The sequence below is a fragment of the Anoplophora glabripennis genome, unplaced genomic scaffold (genome assembly GCF_000390285.2).
Source record: "Anoplophora glabripennis isolate ALB-LARVAE unplaced genomic scaffold, Agla_2.0 scaffold116, whole genome shotgun sequence".
Classification (NCBI taxonomy): Eukaryota; Metazoa; Arthropoda; class Insecta; order Coleoptera; family Cerambycidae; genus Anoplophora; species Anoplophora glabripennis.
Window position 1 is genome coordinate 238,894 of NW_019416290.1, and position 17,279 is coordinate 256,172.

Here is a 17,279-nt window from a genome sequence, read left to right on the forward strand (position 1 = left end):
AGGTGTTGTACCTGATATAGCGATTTCAACTGAGTTTTTCGTGATTTTTTTTTAGTCTCCGACACAGCAGGAGGCGCTGACGGCGTTGAAGAAACGCCTGGAGCAGACCACCATATTGGAATTTCCCAGGCATAGGCTGAGGATGCTGTCGAAACTGTCCGAGGGGGCTTTTGGAACTGTAAGTGGGATTTCGCCTGAAAATAGGGTACTCTTTTTAAGTAGTCGTAATGGGGGACTTTTTTTTTTAGGTTTACATTGCGGAAGCTGACGGGATTGCAGAATATTCCTCGACGTTGTCTCTAGGCACAAGATTAGTCGCGATTAAATTTTTAGGGGAATCTGCTGCGGAAAAAGAAAAGTAAGTACATAATTTTGCCATTGCATACATTTTAATAATAACTGGTCCTAGTTTTTTTATTCTCACTGTATATTTCTGCTTTGTTCCTTTTTCGAGGTAATTTTCCATCCAGCGACAAAACCGTAGTCAGTAGAGTAATAGATAAATCAAACCATAATTTTTACTTCTTGTCAACCTGATAATTTTATACAGGGTATAGCAAAAGTACCAGAACGGCAGAATAACTCGGCGGGAGAGCATTTTAGAGAAAAATGTTAAAAGTTTCAGGATTTGAAGATCATTTCAAGGTCAACATTTTTCTCTAAAATGCTCTCCCACCGAGTTATTCTGCCGTTCCTGTACTTTTGTTAGTTTGACCTTGTGGGGGCCCCAAGGTCAAAAGGGAGGGGCCACTCAAGGTCATATCTGAACGTAAAATTTTCAGCTCTTTTTATTTTTGGGGTCAAAAGTATAGGGTCCCATTTGAAAAATCACATTTGACCTTGAAATGATCTTCAGGGTTAATGTCAAGGTCACCATCGGATAGCCCGGGAGAAATCCTGAAAGTTTTGTATTTAACATTTTTCTCTAAAAAGCTCTGCCGTTAATTTATTCTGCCGTTCCAGTACTTTTGTTAGTTTGACCTTGTGGGGGCCCCAAGGTCAAAAGGGAGGGGTCACTCAAGGTGATATCTGAACGTAACATTTTCCGCTCTTTATTTTTGGGGTCAAAATTATAGGGTCCCATTTGAAAAATCACATTTGACCTTGAAATGATCTTCAAGGTCACCATCGGATAGCCCGGGAGAAATCCTGAAAGTTTTGTATTTAACATTTTTCTCTAAAAAGCTCTGTCGTTAATTTATTCTGCCGTTCCTGTACTTTTGTTAGTTTGACCTTGTGGGGGCTCCAAGGTCAAAAGGGAGGGGTCACTCAAGGTCATATCTAAACGTAAAATTTTCCGCTCCTTTCATTTTTGGGGACAAAAGTATAGGGTCCCATTTGAAAAATCACATTTGACCATCTTCAAGGTCAAAGTCTATGTCAAGGTCACCATCGTATAGTCCGGGAGAAATCCCGAAACAAATGCTCTCCCGCCGAGTTATTCTACTGTTCCGGTACTTTTCCTATACCCTGTATATTCTTTGCATGGAAATCGTAATGTACCCTTCATTTCGCATAGTGTTCCAGTGATATGTTCTATTTATTACACCTAAAAAGATGACTGAGGTGTATGGTTTGACTTCTTGCAATCCCACAAAGCCTCAAGCTTTTAGCACGCTATAATAGGATCATATTCGATGCAAAGTAATAAATCATTGCCTGTCAAGGGATCCAGTGCAATACGCTTTTAAGGGGTTTACAAATTGAACAATTTTTTTCATTTCAATTTAATTTTAAATTTGAAATGGTTCATCTTATGCCTCCTAAAAATGATGACACGATTTTTCCTTTGATAAAAGACCGACAATTTTTCGCTCTACGCTGCACCGAATACGATCTTACTATAGCATCTAATACTTCGATTATTGTATTTCAGGAAGGACTTCTATCGAGACGTCCGAATCCTAGCGGCGCTCGAGGACCACAACATCGCCCGGGTGCTGGGCATCTGCAGCCAGGACGAGCCCCTGTGCGTTGTGATGGAGTACCTGGACCACGGCGACCTCTGCCAGTTCCTCAAGACCCACGTCGCCGCCGACACCAACACCAACCTCCCTTACGGCGTGAAATCCCTCTCGTTCGACTGCCTCCTCTACATGGGGGTGCAGATAGCCTCGGGGATGAAGTACCTCGAGTCGCTCAACTTCGTACACCGAGACCTGGCCACCAGGAACTGCCTGATAGGGAAGGGCTACCAGATCAAGATCTGCGACTTCGGCACTTACAACGAACTCTACGTAAACGACTATTACAAGGTGGACGGCAACACCCCATTGCCGATCAGGTGGATGGCGTGGGAGAGCGTGTACCAGGCGAGGTACACCACAAAGAGCGACGTCTGGGCCTTCGCCGTTACCCTGTGGGAGATCCTGACACTCTGCCGGAGGCAGCCCTTCGACTGTCTCACCGATCCGGAGGTGATGGAGAATCTAGCGAGGCTGCATTGCGACGACGGGCAGTTCAAGTACCTGCCGCGGCCTTCGGCCCACAAGGACATATACGACATCATGATGGAGTGCTGGAGACGACGGGACGGCGACAGGCCGACGTTCCGCGAGATACACCTCTTCCTGCAGAGGAAGAACCTAGGCTACGCGCCCGTGTAGCTCGGGAAGACTGGTTAGGTATTTTAGAGGGATCAACAACTTTGTAAATAGAACACAGGGTGATACTATGTATTTTTTTAGTTAGTCGAGTTTAGGTTATTTATTTCGTCGGAGCCTTCGGTCTTCTGAAGACCCGCGGGTTTATTTATTCGGAGGGGGACCGGCGGAAAACCGCAGTCGAGCCGTTTAAAAATCAACATAAAAATCGATTTGTTGCTCTTGTACTGATAAAAATAAAATTTCTTTTTTAAAAGCATTATTAATTTTTGTTTTTTTATTACAAACAGTACTTTTTCGGTTACACATAAGAATTAAATTGTTTCAGAGGAAAAATGGATTCCACGAATTTTATGTTAATTACCAACCGTGTAAGTTTGGTTGCCTAACTTTTGCAGTTACATGAATCTCGAATAATTTTAAGAGGATTCTATAGCAAATAGGCAACCAGTAATACATTTTTATAGATTTTATTACACAGTTTGTCTAAATATGAATTAGTGCACGAATAACAGACTTTCCTCCATTCTAACACAGATTTTCTATAAAGTGAAGTTAGTTCGAAACTCATATTACTTTTTGGTGTAAAGAAATTTGAAATTTGCAATATAGTCCAATCAATAGGTAGAAGAGCTTACAAAAAATACCACCTGGAAACAAAGAATATGGTGTTATAGGAAAAAAAATTCTGAGAAAGACAGTGTATTTTTCCTGTGGCACGTAAACGGCGAAGTTAACCTAAAAAATTCATAAAAGTCAAAAAAACGCTAATAAAAAAAAACTTGAAGTGCAATCGAAAAAAGTTAAATGAGAAAGTTGTAGCTATTAAAAAAACCTATCGATTTGTATTTTTAAATATATCGATTGCTGCATTACTTTTCGAGATATATTGAAAAAAAACGTCAAAAATCGACTTTTTGTTTTTGCTGTATCTCTTGCAAATTAAGGTTTTGAAACTTGTTACTTGCTGTAAATGGAGCCCTCGGCAAGCAAAAAAGTACCTTTTTTAAAATTAAAAATTATTAAAAATTTTTCAAGTTATATATTTTTTTCGAAAAAAAAGGTCATCTTGAAAATTGGCTCTTCTTGCTCGACGAATAGTCGTAGAGAAACGAATCAGGGCTAATTTTTTTCTTAAGGGTTGTACTTTCATGGTAAAAAAGAGTGATAACGATTTTATTCATTTCAACTTTGAAAAAGTAAAAAATTTTTGCTCGCGTTTTTCTAGAATATCTTTTTCGATTTACATTTCTCGATAATGTCTATTACAGGAATTGATTGCTGGCATTTTTACGCGAATTTAAAAAAAAAAACGCTTCTCTACGAAAAAATACTGCATTTTTTTATTGAAAATATAAGTCTTCAAGTTCAATCTCTGTAAGAATGGACGTTGTAGCACTTAAATAGCGGCCTGTAGAATTTTTTGAAAAGAAAAATTATCTCGGCTCCAGGTCGTAGAGCAACGTTTAAAAAAAAAAAATTCGCGGAAAAATGCCAGCAATCGATTCCTGTAATAGACATTATCGAGAAATGTAAATTGAAAAAGATATTCAAGAAAAACTCGAACAAAAAATTTTTACTTTTTCAAAGTTGAAATGAATAAAATCGTTATCACTCTTTTTTACCATGAAAGTACAACTCTTAAGAAAAAAATGAGCCCTGATTCGTTTCTCTACGACTATTCGTCGAGCAAGAAGAGCCAATTTTCAAGATGACCTTTTTTTCGAAAAAAATATATAACTTGAAAAATTTTTAATATTTTTTAATTTTAAAAAAGGTACTTTTTTTGCTTGCCGAGGGCTACATTTACAGCAAGTAACAAGTTTCAAAACCTTAATTTGCAAGCAAAAACTAAAAAAGTCGAAAAGTAATATGGCAATCGATACATTTAAAAATACGAATCAATATGTTTTTTTAATAGATACAACTTTCTCATTTAAATTTTTTCGATTGCCGTTCAAGTTTTTTTTCTATTAGCAAAAAACCGTTTTTTTACTTATATGAATTTTTTAGGTTAACTTTGCCGTTTATGCGCCACAGGAAAAATACACGACCTTTCTTAGAATTTTTTTTCCTATATCACCATATTTTGTTTCCAGGTGGTATTTTTTTGTAAATTTAACGAAAGACCTTGACAGATTAACTGGACTAATAACCGCTTGTTCAAAAGCAGCAAATTACAAATTTCTGTCTGTTATTTATGCATTAATTCATATTTAGACAAACTGTGTAATAAAATGTATGAAAATGTATTGCTGGTTGCCTGTTTGCTATAGAGCCCTCTTAAGTTAAAAAAAATAAACGTTAATATAATTTTTCAAAAATCGAAGTAGGCTTACTATTTGTAATTTTGAAATTACAGCTTTCGAATATTTAAAAGGCCCCATAGCAAATAGGCAACCAGCAATACAGTTTTATAGATTTCATTACACAGTTTGTCTAAATATGAATTAATGCACAAATAACAGACTTTCCCCCATTCTAACGCATATTGTCTATAAAATGGAGTTAGTTTGAAACACAAATTACTTTTTGTTGTAAAGAAATTTGTAATTTGCCGCTTTTGAACATCGTAAATTACAAAGTTCTTTACACCAAAAAGTTATTTGAGTATCAAACTAACTCCACTTTATAAAAAATCTGCGTTAGAATGGAGGAAAACCTGTTATTTGTGCATTAATTCATATTTAGACAAACTGTGTAATAAAACCTTTAAAAATGTATTGCTGGTTGCCTATTCGCTATAGAACCCTCTTACAATTCCGTAACTTTGGTCTTTCTTTTACAATTTCTGACTGGCCGACCTGAAGTTTCCACCAGTTCTCCCTTTAATAACTTTCAAAGTAGCTAGTTATAGGTAACCTTCACCTGCGGACCCCGCACCTCTATACGTACACCCTTGTTTCAGTACTCACGTTTCCGACGCGGTCCGCGGGTGGAAAGTCGTTAGTTAGATAAGAGGTGGCTTATTTGCTTTAACCATTTGTTAAAAATTTTTCACAAGGCACAATAATTCGAGACAATGTCTAGATTTTAATCTAAGAGTAATATCAATGTTATATTTACTAGTCAATTGGGACGCCTATGTAAAAAATACTTTTCAACGAGGAAAATGTGACTTTCGGAGCTTAGATAAAAAGATTATTTAGAGTGTATTCTAAACGACTAAACTAAAGATACTCCACGTAAGGCCTGCTAAAAGTAGAAATGCGAGTTTCTTTCTTACTCCGAGTTCTAACCGAAAATAAATTTATCCTGGTTCGAAGGACCAATATATGAAGAAGAAATAGAAACGAATACAGAATCACTTTGTTGTAGTGACTGATAACTACTTTTAGTAGGTTTTACGTAACGCTTAACACAGAAACTCGTACCCGTAGAGATATTTTCTTAGTTACCACTGTCTTTTTGATAAAAGAGGAAAACTAGTTTCTCCCAACTTGTTTTTTATACTCACAAAGGATATGCTCGACAATGTACAATGTTATATGTATATTTTTTAAAGCAATGTTATTATTTTTATTAATGTACGATAATAATTATATTTTTTATGTGCCAACGAGCTTCACTGATGATAATCGTAGATATCACAATGTATATTTTTTTTTTAATAAAGGTGTGTAAATTTCTTTCAAGTTCGGTTACTGTGGAAAAAGGATGGTTCGTTTCGCACTTCTTAGGACTCATCAGTAACACGTGTTTTAGTTTTTTACCAGTTAGTTAAGAACCCTTATACGCATTATGTATTTATAAGATTTGCTTACTATATGTGTTCACGAAACACAACGTACACTAAATAAAATCACTTTTTTTCTTACCCACTGACCTTCCGCTAGCAGTTCTGTACTGTGTTTTGAGGCAACTTAACGAACGTATGAAATTAAGGCTGTTCTGTATATTTTCGCTTATTATTCACGATGTAAGTGTTTGAGCCCTACTTGTTATTGTTTTTGAAAATTTTTATACTTAATCGTACTTGACTAAAATCTAACGCAACACCCTGAACATTCCAGATAAATGTAAGTGGCACAAAGATTTTACCATTAATTACGGTTAATAGTTGCAATAATGATTTTGTGATTTAGTTGTTGTGCATTTAAATTTCTGCAAATAATTGTCAAGTAACATATCAATTATTCAATAAACGATTATAAAAAATGGTTTTGCTTTATTAGCTCTCCTCCCACTTCAAAGTCTTTCTTTCGTTCATCCCTATTAGTTTCTATAACAAAAGAATCAATGGAATTTAGAACTAAATTTAATATTAAGTCACATTTTCAGTTATTTTATTCAAATTTCTGGTTATTTGAAATTCGTCCTTGAATACGAAAAGAACGAACCTAACACTTACACTTTGGTGCAAGAACAAATTAACAAACCTTGACGCACCATCTAGTAAACAGCGAACGTACTCCGTCTAGAGCTAATTTCAAACGGAGGGTTTTAACCTCACTTTTATACGCGGACGCAGTTTTATTACTGCAATTTCAGATGATTCATCAGTTAAACTATGATTAACTAAGGTAATTTCCGAATCGGTATAATCGAAACTGCTTTTGCGAACAGTTCCTCTTTAGTAATTCCCTTTTCTTCGAATCTGAGAGGTCGATGACAGAGCAATCTCACAGAAGAAATGTCAACTTCTTTAGTCAAAATCACAAATGGTTGCGGTGTGTTTACAATTTGATAGTATGTGATAAATAGTGTAAAATTTCGAGGATATTAATTGGATATATATAAAATAGTAAGTACCTTCTTATTTATCAATGAAAAAGCACTTGTTATCATAAAGGTATCCGCTCAACTGATCGCTGGAAGGTTTTTGCACTTGAAAGTAAGTACCTTTATTGTTAAAATGTATCATTCAAGCAGATTGTTTTTAAGATTAACCGATGTTTTATGATAACAGTGACTTATTAAAATGATTCTAGGTACTTTCCCATAGCCGTAACTTCATAAATATATCATGATTCACCGTTGACATTTACAAGTGCGCAAGGAAGTGGTTTTTGGTAATAATTATCACGACCGTTTCTGACCGTTTTCTTTATTTATGGACTATTAATGAATACACCTTCCTTGTGACAAGATTAGAAATCAATAGTGCACTTAATATAAGCCGAAACATGCATTCAGGACGTGAGTAGGTTACTTCGCCGCCTACAGGGTGTTATATTCTACCGATTCGCCTCGTGCAAGCAGACAATTTTATGTTAATTGTTTTGAGGGCATCGTACACCACATGTTTACGTTTCTTATGTGATTTTTCCGGTTGTGATCATAACGTTTGCGATGTATTTTTTTACAGTTATTAAAGCGGTTAAGAGCAGCTGCAATTGTCCGATATTGTGTGTCTCTGAATGCTGTGCTGTTTATGTAACATTAATTTCTAATTTTCTGCATTTTGTTCTACTTTTTGAATGGTTTCCGTCTTACATTGTATGTCTATTTTGTGGCCAAATCCGGAACAGATGTCGGCACAAGCAAGTTTACTCTATTGTCTATCCATTTATTCCTTATTGCATCTTTATTAAATAGCGACTGGTTTACCTACCTCGAATTTATTGTTAAAAATGTACAAAGTGTTTTACAATCGAGTCCACAACCAGATCTTGTGAAATGTTTAAGGCCTACAAATTTTTTTATATGCTGAAACACTTGTAGATTATTATAAAACTTTAAATTAATTTTTGGTTCGCGAAATGACCTGTAAAATTCGCAAGGTCTAATAATTTATAAATGAATGCGATTAAATATAACTTGTCCTTGGCGGACCTTGACCACATATTAACGATTTTTTTTCCGACACCAGCGCAGGCAGCATCAACACATTTAGCTAACAAATACTGTACCAACAGTAAAAGTGTTTTATTACATTATGATGTCACCATGTATCTACATTTTTTGCTTGAATTACTTACGCACAACAACAGTCGGCTAAATATTTTTCATCTACATCAGTTGCGTTTCGTTTTAAATTTTTGGCTTGTTCACGTAGCACGTGCCTAGGTAGCACTGTTCCGAATTGTATCATTTGTGAATAAAAGATATATTGATATTTTTTTGTTACGTTTATGTAAATTTCTTCCTTCGTGGTTACTAACCATGTCCTACACAGAATTTTGACCCCAGTGAGTCAAGTATTATTCTGACTTTATTTCGGCAATTATTTTACGGTTATAATGTATCAGATTGATACCAGATTTAGACAACTTGTAAAGGATTTATCGATAAGCTTTCGACAGGTGTTTAACTTGCTAAATATCAACTTTTTGTTGTGATTAAAAATTCAGAAAAAGCGAATAGATAGGTTTTTCTAAATAATTATTAAGTACAGTAAAACTTCAAATTTGAGGCACTTATATATTATTTGCATTTCAAATTATAAACTTACGTAAGTTTCATCTGTTAAGTCAAAAACAGGTGTAATTTTAAGTATTCTATCCAGTAACGGTTCTGAAATTCTGATTTATTGTTATTAATCTTAAATGGTACTAAAAGCAACACGAACGCGAGAATATATTTTGATCATCTTATTGCGAAATATACTAATTTGTGGAATAAAATCATTGGCGTTAACAGATGTTTTTTATTTGGTATAACGTAGTACAAACTCTCCTTTTTCGGTATTTTATCAGTTATTATGGAATCAATCTGTTGTTAAAAGGAACTCTCAAAGAGTTAGATAGAGGTCAAGTAGGTTCAGATGCAGAGAACGTAAGGGCATGGTGTTTTATCATGAACTGTCTTCAGAGTTATTATCTTTATGAGCAGCTCTCATTTTTATATTCCTTTATATTTATTTCAGGTCACCCTAGTAGTAGGAAAACAATTTTGACTAAAAATTGCGCAAATTCTCAAAGTTCAACGACTGATAATGTATGTTATAAATCAGTATTTTTTTTTATTTCGATGAACGACTACTTTTTTTTCAATAATCAGTTTAAATATGAAAGGAAACACATTATATTTTATGCATGATCTTTTGTGTTAATGTAATGACCAATCAACGTGATTAAAAGTCTTCTGCTGCTACTTTTTTGTTTTAATTACCAGTGAAATTGCTTAGAAAGCAGTGTGGTATGTTGTCCGCTCTTATCTAACTTTTAAATATAAGTAATTGATTAATATTTAATGCAGCTACAGCTCTATAGAAAGTTTGTACTGACGAGACCTTTCCAAAGATTTTCCGGTTTGTTGTCAACTTTTCAAGGAAAACAGTCTCGTTATTCCTTTAATTTCATTATTTTAAATATATTCATTTCAAATGCGTTTATATGTATTTGTGGCAAACTATAACAGATTTCCGGTAAATTCTTAACAAAACACAAATATATCACTAGAAATTGGACTACACCGTTTATACATGAAAACCTTTTATATTTGGGTGATACAATTTTGTAGGATTGTTTCGTTCTGGCCTTTTCGTTTCGTGAGGCAGTTGCTAATAAGATAAAATTAGTGAATACGTAGCGCTGCGAAAGAGACGATCGATATAATAAACACGAAGGTTGTCGTTCAATCTCAAGGGAAAGTACAATTCCCTGATGATTTCCACAGTACAAAACAAATAGGTACCTACTTAAAAACAACTAATTCGAGAGGAATACTAAGTAAAAATATCTTTCAATAAGAATAAAATTGTGAATCATTGCAATGTTCCTAAAAAAGATTTTTTTTTTAATATTTACTTGTAATTAATTTGTTTTCTCTTGGAATTTCTCTTTGTTTTGTGATGTATAGTAGATTCCAGGGAATATTGAATAGAATATCTAGACTACCTATCTAGCCAAGACAGTTACTTGAAAAAAACAATTTTTTCTTTGTCAACTTTGATGCCTTGTAAAGAATCCACACCTAGCGGCAGAAATATCTGACACCGATAAATTTTTACGTAGCGTGGTTATTAAACTCGATATTATTTCTGTATCGAAAATATTTTGTTTGCAAGGTAGTCAACTATCGAAGGATGTGTACGTATTGCATTTAGCAATATGAATTCGCTGTACAATGAACAGTTGATTGTCCTATATCCAGTATTTAGTTACTAATAATAGAACACGCATAATAATTTATGTTTTCCAAAGTTTCCATCCAGGTATGAGATAGTTGTATATTACCAAGATTAGAAATATTGTTATCGTTTCTTGAAACCAAAGATGTAATCTTTGATAGCATCATGTAGTGGCCTTAGTTTATTATTAGCGATATTATAGACCACTTAACCTGAAAACACCTTCAATATTCATCCTTCCCTACAGAAATCCGTCCGTACAGCCCATCTGTCGAGTCCGAGTCGCGCAATCTTCGCCCCTCGCGCTCTTACCGAGACACCAAGTTGGCCGGGCATCGATTGTACGCTCTGTGGCGAGATTACGGTACACCGGACTACCAGAGGAGCCTTCCAGCTCTTCCTCGACGGATCCATCGGGCTGCTAGTTCCGTATCAGAGCGCTTGCGGTGTGCCTTACGGATTTCTCCAGCTACCGTGCGGTGTACATGTGTGTGGGTGGCGGTTATTATGAAATGCAACAGTTCACGATGAAGCATGGTTGTGGTGACCCACACGGATATCGGCATACCCGTGACGTATAACAAGGACCTGTTTAGGGGAAGGTCAGTTATAGCTGGTGCAAATATATTTTTTGTAATGCGTTATTTTAGTAGTTTTGTGTATTTCACTTTTATAAAAAACTGTCAGCGCAACAAAACCTTTAGAAAATTTGTAGAAAATGCAGGAAAAAATATAACGTGTAGTTGAATTGGATTTTGAGGATTTGGGCATTTTGTAATAGGAGGAAACATAGATGCCCTTAATTCCGCAAACCAAACTTTACCTAAATTCTGCATAAACATGGTTTGGGAAAGCTTAGTAATGTATTAAAAAAAATAAACAAAAATCCACTCAAGAAAAAGGGGAACCAATGTAAAATTATGCCTCATCGTTCCTGGTGAGGCATTTTCCATATAGTTAAGCATTCAGCTTTAAAATTTTGACTGTCTTATATCAAAATTGTCTCTCACGTTTTTTTTTTATTTAAAACTGTCCATTTTTGAAAACAAAATAAGTGATTTAAATTTTGTAAGGGCCAGTGTTTTGAGTATCGGTTAAAACGTGATTAACAAATCGGGCAGTTTGACTGTGAACTAACTTGATTGCTGTAGAGGGTGTCCTAAAAAGACGCAGATAAAAATTGTGAAATGTCGAGCAATCAAATGCTTGACTTTGACTTTAAGTGAAACACCCCTTTTATACCGGTAATAGATCACCAAATTTTAGGTCTGAAAATGAGGTTAGTCGAGGTCAAAGTCATGTTTCTCTGAAAAACTCGACAAAAATGTTTCATAAAAAATTTGTAGGATTGTGAGAGATTGTGAGATGAAATTTTAGGTCTGAAAATGGGGTTAGTCGAAGTCAAAGTAATGTTTCTCTGAAAAACTCGACAAAAATGTTTCATGGAAAATTTGTAATAACTGTTTTACATTGACAATTTATTCATGAATAAATTGACGAAGTTCTTCATGAATTAAGTCACGAATTTATTGGCAAACAGTGCGGTTTTACACTGCTACAGGCTTTGTCAAGTTTTTTGACGTATGCATCAGTTCTACCAACGAATCAAAGAAGCAAATAAATTTCAAAAATGTTACCTTTCCCCTTATAATTGTAATGATACGACAGCGGTACCGTTTTGACACATATTATATAAATATTAGTTTTTGTAAGTAACAAATCAGTAAAACCAATGCAAAACTAGTACGACGCCACACAATTATTTATATATTCCAATAACATAACCTCATTACTTATCTGAGGCTGGAAATCTGTTGGGTTGGTACTACCGAACTTCACGAAAAAATTGACGAAAATTAGAACATGCTCTAATTCGTCAAGAACTTAATGAATAAATTCATGAAGTTATTTGACAGCAGATTTGGTGCATTACACTTGTCCAATTTCTTGATGAAGCGACTTCATGAATTAATTGATCAATAAATTGTCAATGTAAAACAGCTATAAGATTGTGAGATGATAAATTAGATGGTGACCTTGATTTTCAAGCCTTTTCTCGGAAACCAAGTATTTTTGGAGTATTGTTGACTTATTTTAAGAGTAACTTTTGGCTTATGTAATTTGGGACACCCTGTATAAGTTAATACTTTGTTCGATAAGAATATTCAGAAGTTCATAAGCAAAATCAGACGCTAATGGTGTCTACTGATATTTGACTCGTGTTTATAATAACAAATAAAAAAACTAGATTTCGTCAGACAAATTGATTATAAATAATAGACGTGTCGGTCCGTCACAACTTTATAATAATTTGTTATTAATTAAGCAAGAGTTTTGGAAATCATTTCTGATATTTTATTTATAATTTTTTTGATAACTTTTATTCTAATATTCAATATTTTATTGATATTTGACGTACCTACATGTATTTTTCTTCCATCCATTTGTAATATCGACTTATTTTTTTAATCCTTCTAGACCGTAAATTCTGTGTCTTGTTTACGAGAACAGAAAAAGTATACGTATAGTCCAGATGATATATGTTTCAAAGAGTCCATATTTGGGTGAAACGTATATCCACGGAGATTTTTGGCTTTTGGCTTTCAAATATTACTAGAAATGAAAATTTCGTCCCATGCTAGTTTGATGACACATCAACCACGATTTGCTCTGCTGACAGTGTCGCATAAGCGAATGTAAGTTTAGAAGTCGTTTTAAAATGTGAAACATATGGTGTTCGTATATAGTCGGTTAATTTGAAGGTAACTGTAGTACGAGGATTTCGAAGGCGAACTTTACAAAATGTAGGCATATACAACAGCTGTACTTAAATGAATCGGTATTCGAGGTAATTTAACAGACTTAAACTGGGATACAAGTTGTCCCAAATTTGAACCACGTATTTTGTTAGACAAATCGTGTATTGCCTAGCAAAAGTTAAGATTCCGGATACGGTGAAGCGTGCTTTATTTTGTTAACGGTTTGAAAAATGGCATTCCGCAGAGTAAATGCTGTAAGGATAATCGATAAGGTAGTTAAGGTACAATGATCTGATTTTCTCACAATCAGACGCGGATAGTTATCCATTAACTGACTTGATGCGCTGTAAAATTTTTTAGTTTTTGGTGCATAGAAACAAAGATTAGAAGGTATCTACCGCTAACGACCAATATTCATAACTTCTCTCAAACAATGAATATGCAATTTATTGCTTATATTGGATGAACTAGCTGTACCTACATTTCGGTAACGAGCTATAAATAGAAATAAAAATGAAATCAAAGTCAGCCGACTGATCTAATAGGTGTTTTTCTGCGGACAATAATTCAACTGCAAACGGCAGATACAATTTTGAATTGAAATAAAAAGCGGATACGGTTCTATGAGCGTGTAATGAGCGATTCCAAAAAACGTGACAAATAATAAATTCGCCAAAATTATAATAAATCATAATATTTATCACCTCGAAAAAGTCATCGAACATAAATGAAAACCATGTAAATCTAAATGTAACTTTTCAGGATTTTTTTCTTTTTCTTGATTTCTGATTTTTTCTAACGTATTACACTTTACATAACATTTTTTTATAAAATCTAATTTAACGACGATCTCACCTTTCTTCCATTGTCTAACGAATCACGCCTCATAAGTAATTATCTCAGTAAGTGTATATTTTTTAATGATACCCATTCTACGAAGGATATCTGCTTGATTATCCCGATAATCTGCAGCTCAGCATGTAGAGATCATAAAATAGGTACTGCTCCAGTCGACCATCTATACCGGCTATTATTGCAGTTTCTTGACCTTCCTTGCTCAGTCACTTGCACTATATCGTGTATTCGTGCAGCACAGTGAAGTGGATGCGCGAGAAAATGTGATTTCAGTAACACAGTTTATAGAAATATGTAAAAAAATCAAGTAGGTACAAGAAAACTTCAGTTTGTGTAGAATCAAATGAAGGCGACATTAAATATAGCAGCATATGAATTTCTATGGTATAGCACTTCGAGATGAAAATGAAATGAAAAAACCGTCTAAAAGTTGTGCCTACACCACTGTTACTTAGATAGATCAAGAATCTCAGCATAAACATTAATTAGATAAAAGAATACGTGATTTTCATTTGTATTCGTCATTGCAAGCAACTTAATATGTTGCATGAGAAAACAAAAGGTTTTCCATCGTATCCTCTCAAGTGGGCTTGGCTAAGCCACATGAAAATCAGAATAGTGAGCCTGAATATGTTTATGATAACTTGTTCGCCGATCAATGTTCAAAATCAGTGACTTTGGAGATCTGGTATTTTAGTTTCGGCAATATTTCACTTCACTAGAGCCGGTCTTGGTCATTATAATACTTTATGTATGTATAATGATCCTGTAGACCCATTAGACATGCAAATGGAGTTGTGGGAGTTTTAAAATGTCACCGAGGTATGATTTAGTATCGTGGTTCTCCAGAATATCCTTGGCGAACTTAAAGAGATTTTTACACAGGCATTAGATTACTTTTTGTCCTATATAAACCACATCCATTAAAAATAAAATGAGAGGCTTATGCATTGTATTTACTCTTAAACATTTTGGTTGTCGAGGAAATATATTTAGTAAAATTCTACCGGTGATGATGAAGATTGATGTAAAGTTGGTTTATTAAAGACAACATTGAATTAGCCGGCTCTAAAGCTATGTTATCTACACATCGCAATTTTAATAATGTACGCGATGTACCATTAGTCACGATCAATTACTGATAATGACCGACTGGACCAGATGGCCGGCGGATAATCCGAGATTTATAGTGCTTCGCCTGTATTTATTCATAATACGTAAAAATTATCATAGCTAGATGGCAACTAAAATATTTTAAATTTCCATTACTTTCTTGTACTAGATTGAAGCTTTAACCAAATCATATTCGTTGGGAAACGTTCTTTGTAGTTACTTTTCTATTTTTTACATTCAAATGAACACTTGAACACCTACTCGACATTTGGACTCATTCGATTAATGCTGTTTAAACATATATAAACATTTGGAGACAGATGCAACATCTTGAAACAATCGAGACGAAGACTTACCGTAAGGTAATAATAACGTTCTATTCTTAACCACTTCCGTAACCTTATTTAAAGCCTTTTCTACGAGCGATCCACTATTTTAAGAGTCACCTCCTCTTGAACGGTACGTCAAAAGGTATGTGCAGGAAATAGAAGAAAACTTGGAACTTATTTATAATAAATAGGTCAAGAAGCCATCCAAACTGGCCCTTCTAATGTTGGAATAGAGATGTATTTCATTGCTGAAGCAGTTTGTTTATATCATCTCCACTTTTGTGAAACATGGCTTCTGTTAAGGAAGTGACTCGAGGAAAGTGCACACTAACTTGTCGCCATTACATTTAACTGTGCCTTTACGGCCGTTGTAAATCTTGTTTAATTAAACGCGACGAATGGTTGTTTGGAACCCACGGTCAATAGGCTGGCTTTCAAGCTTCTGTCGTTTGTTTATTGATAGTTTATTTACTTTGTTGTCTCGCACAAAAGGTCTTTGTGTTCTTTATCTGGTCACGGGGTTGTAGTTTATAGGTCGATTAACAGAGGTTTTATTATCTAATGTGCGAAAGATCCTTAGTCGCGAGAGGCCAGGCTCTGGTAAATTCGCCTCGGTTTTGAATCCCGATCTTACTGTTTTTGAGTCGTTTTACTTTATTTTTTTAACTATTAAATATGCGATATTGAAAAATAATATATTTATAATTCTTATCGCATTTAGTAGAGAAGAACTGTTACTTTAAAGATTTTATTTTTTTAACTAAGTTGCGTTAATATTTATACATTTAATGGGTGTGGTGTTAATAGCACATTAAGTTTAATAATCACCTGATAATCGCGTGTCGGTTGAGACAAAGTGAAATTGAACATTGTGCAGATTCCGTAGGTGCAAATAGCTTTTCTAGAAAAAGTTGCTTCTACAAATTAGTCAAGTCGACCTGTTCGAGCCAACCTAACCACGGTTTTTTTTAGCGACGATCACGGTAGTAAGTTTACTTATCTACTATTCTTGTTAAGTCAACAGTTACGTTGATTGTTTTTGTGGTACCGTATTCGAAAGTATGTTGAAAATGTTGGCATGTAGCAGAAAAACAATGTTTTAAATATGTGTAAATTTAAAATGGAATATTTATATTAGGTGTTACATTACGATACCTTTCGCGTGTTATTTTAAATAGTATTAGAGAAATATGAGCTGCCTTAAAGCGGATTAGGGATATCGCATATTATGCTAACCACGTACATCTTAATGTTAATGTTTCTTTACTCTTTCGAGGAAATAAATCGCACCATGTGTAAATATTTTCTCGATTCTCGAAAAAGTAAATTTTTCAGCATTCAGGAGAACTTCGCGGAAATATACCCCAAAGCGTTTTTTACATTCAAGGAACGTTCATCACGGGTCTGAAACTTTGATAATGGAGGATTATTTATCCTCCTTTGCTGAAAGCTTTCAGGGGACAAGGACAGGGAACTTTCTCATTACAGCTTTCAAAAGCTTTCGGTGTATTTTCGACTAAGAAAACGGAAGTCGGAAGATAACTTCGATGTTTGCGTTTTCCTGGCTTTTTGTTTATGACAATATATTTTAATGGACAAAAATAAC

General features: G+C 34.6%; 2 protein-coding genes across 2 annotated transcripts in view; both read left to right on the top strand.

The window, feature by feature from the left end:
• Nucleotides 1-3,244, top strand: part of LOC108906543 (epithelial discoidin domain-containing receptor 1-like) — a 36,941-nt gene extending 33,697 nt beyond the window's left edge. Inside the window, exons 10-12 of the mRNA XM_018709853.1 lie at nucleotides 56-178; nucleotides 249-358; nucleotides 1,877-3,244. Of these exons, the coding sequence (XP_018565369.1) occupies nucleotides 56-178; nucleotides 249-358; nucleotides 1,877-2,606 (963 nt within the window). The 3' untranslated portion in view covers nucleotides 2,607-3,244. The remainder of the gene's footprint in view (nucleotides 1-55; nucleotides 179-248; nucleotides 359-1,876) is intronic.
• Nucleotides 3,245-7,087: 3,843 nt separating this feature from the next.
• LOC108906530 (WD repeat-containing protein 47) overlaps nucleotides 7,088-17,279 on the top strand; it is a 62,389-nt gene continuing 52,197 nt past the window's right edge. Inside the window, exon 1 of the mRNA XM_018709819.2 lies at nucleotides 7,088-7,347. The gene's annotated coding sequence lies outside the window, so the exon portion shown is untranslated. The remainder of the gene's footprint in view (nucleotides 7,348-17,279) is intronic.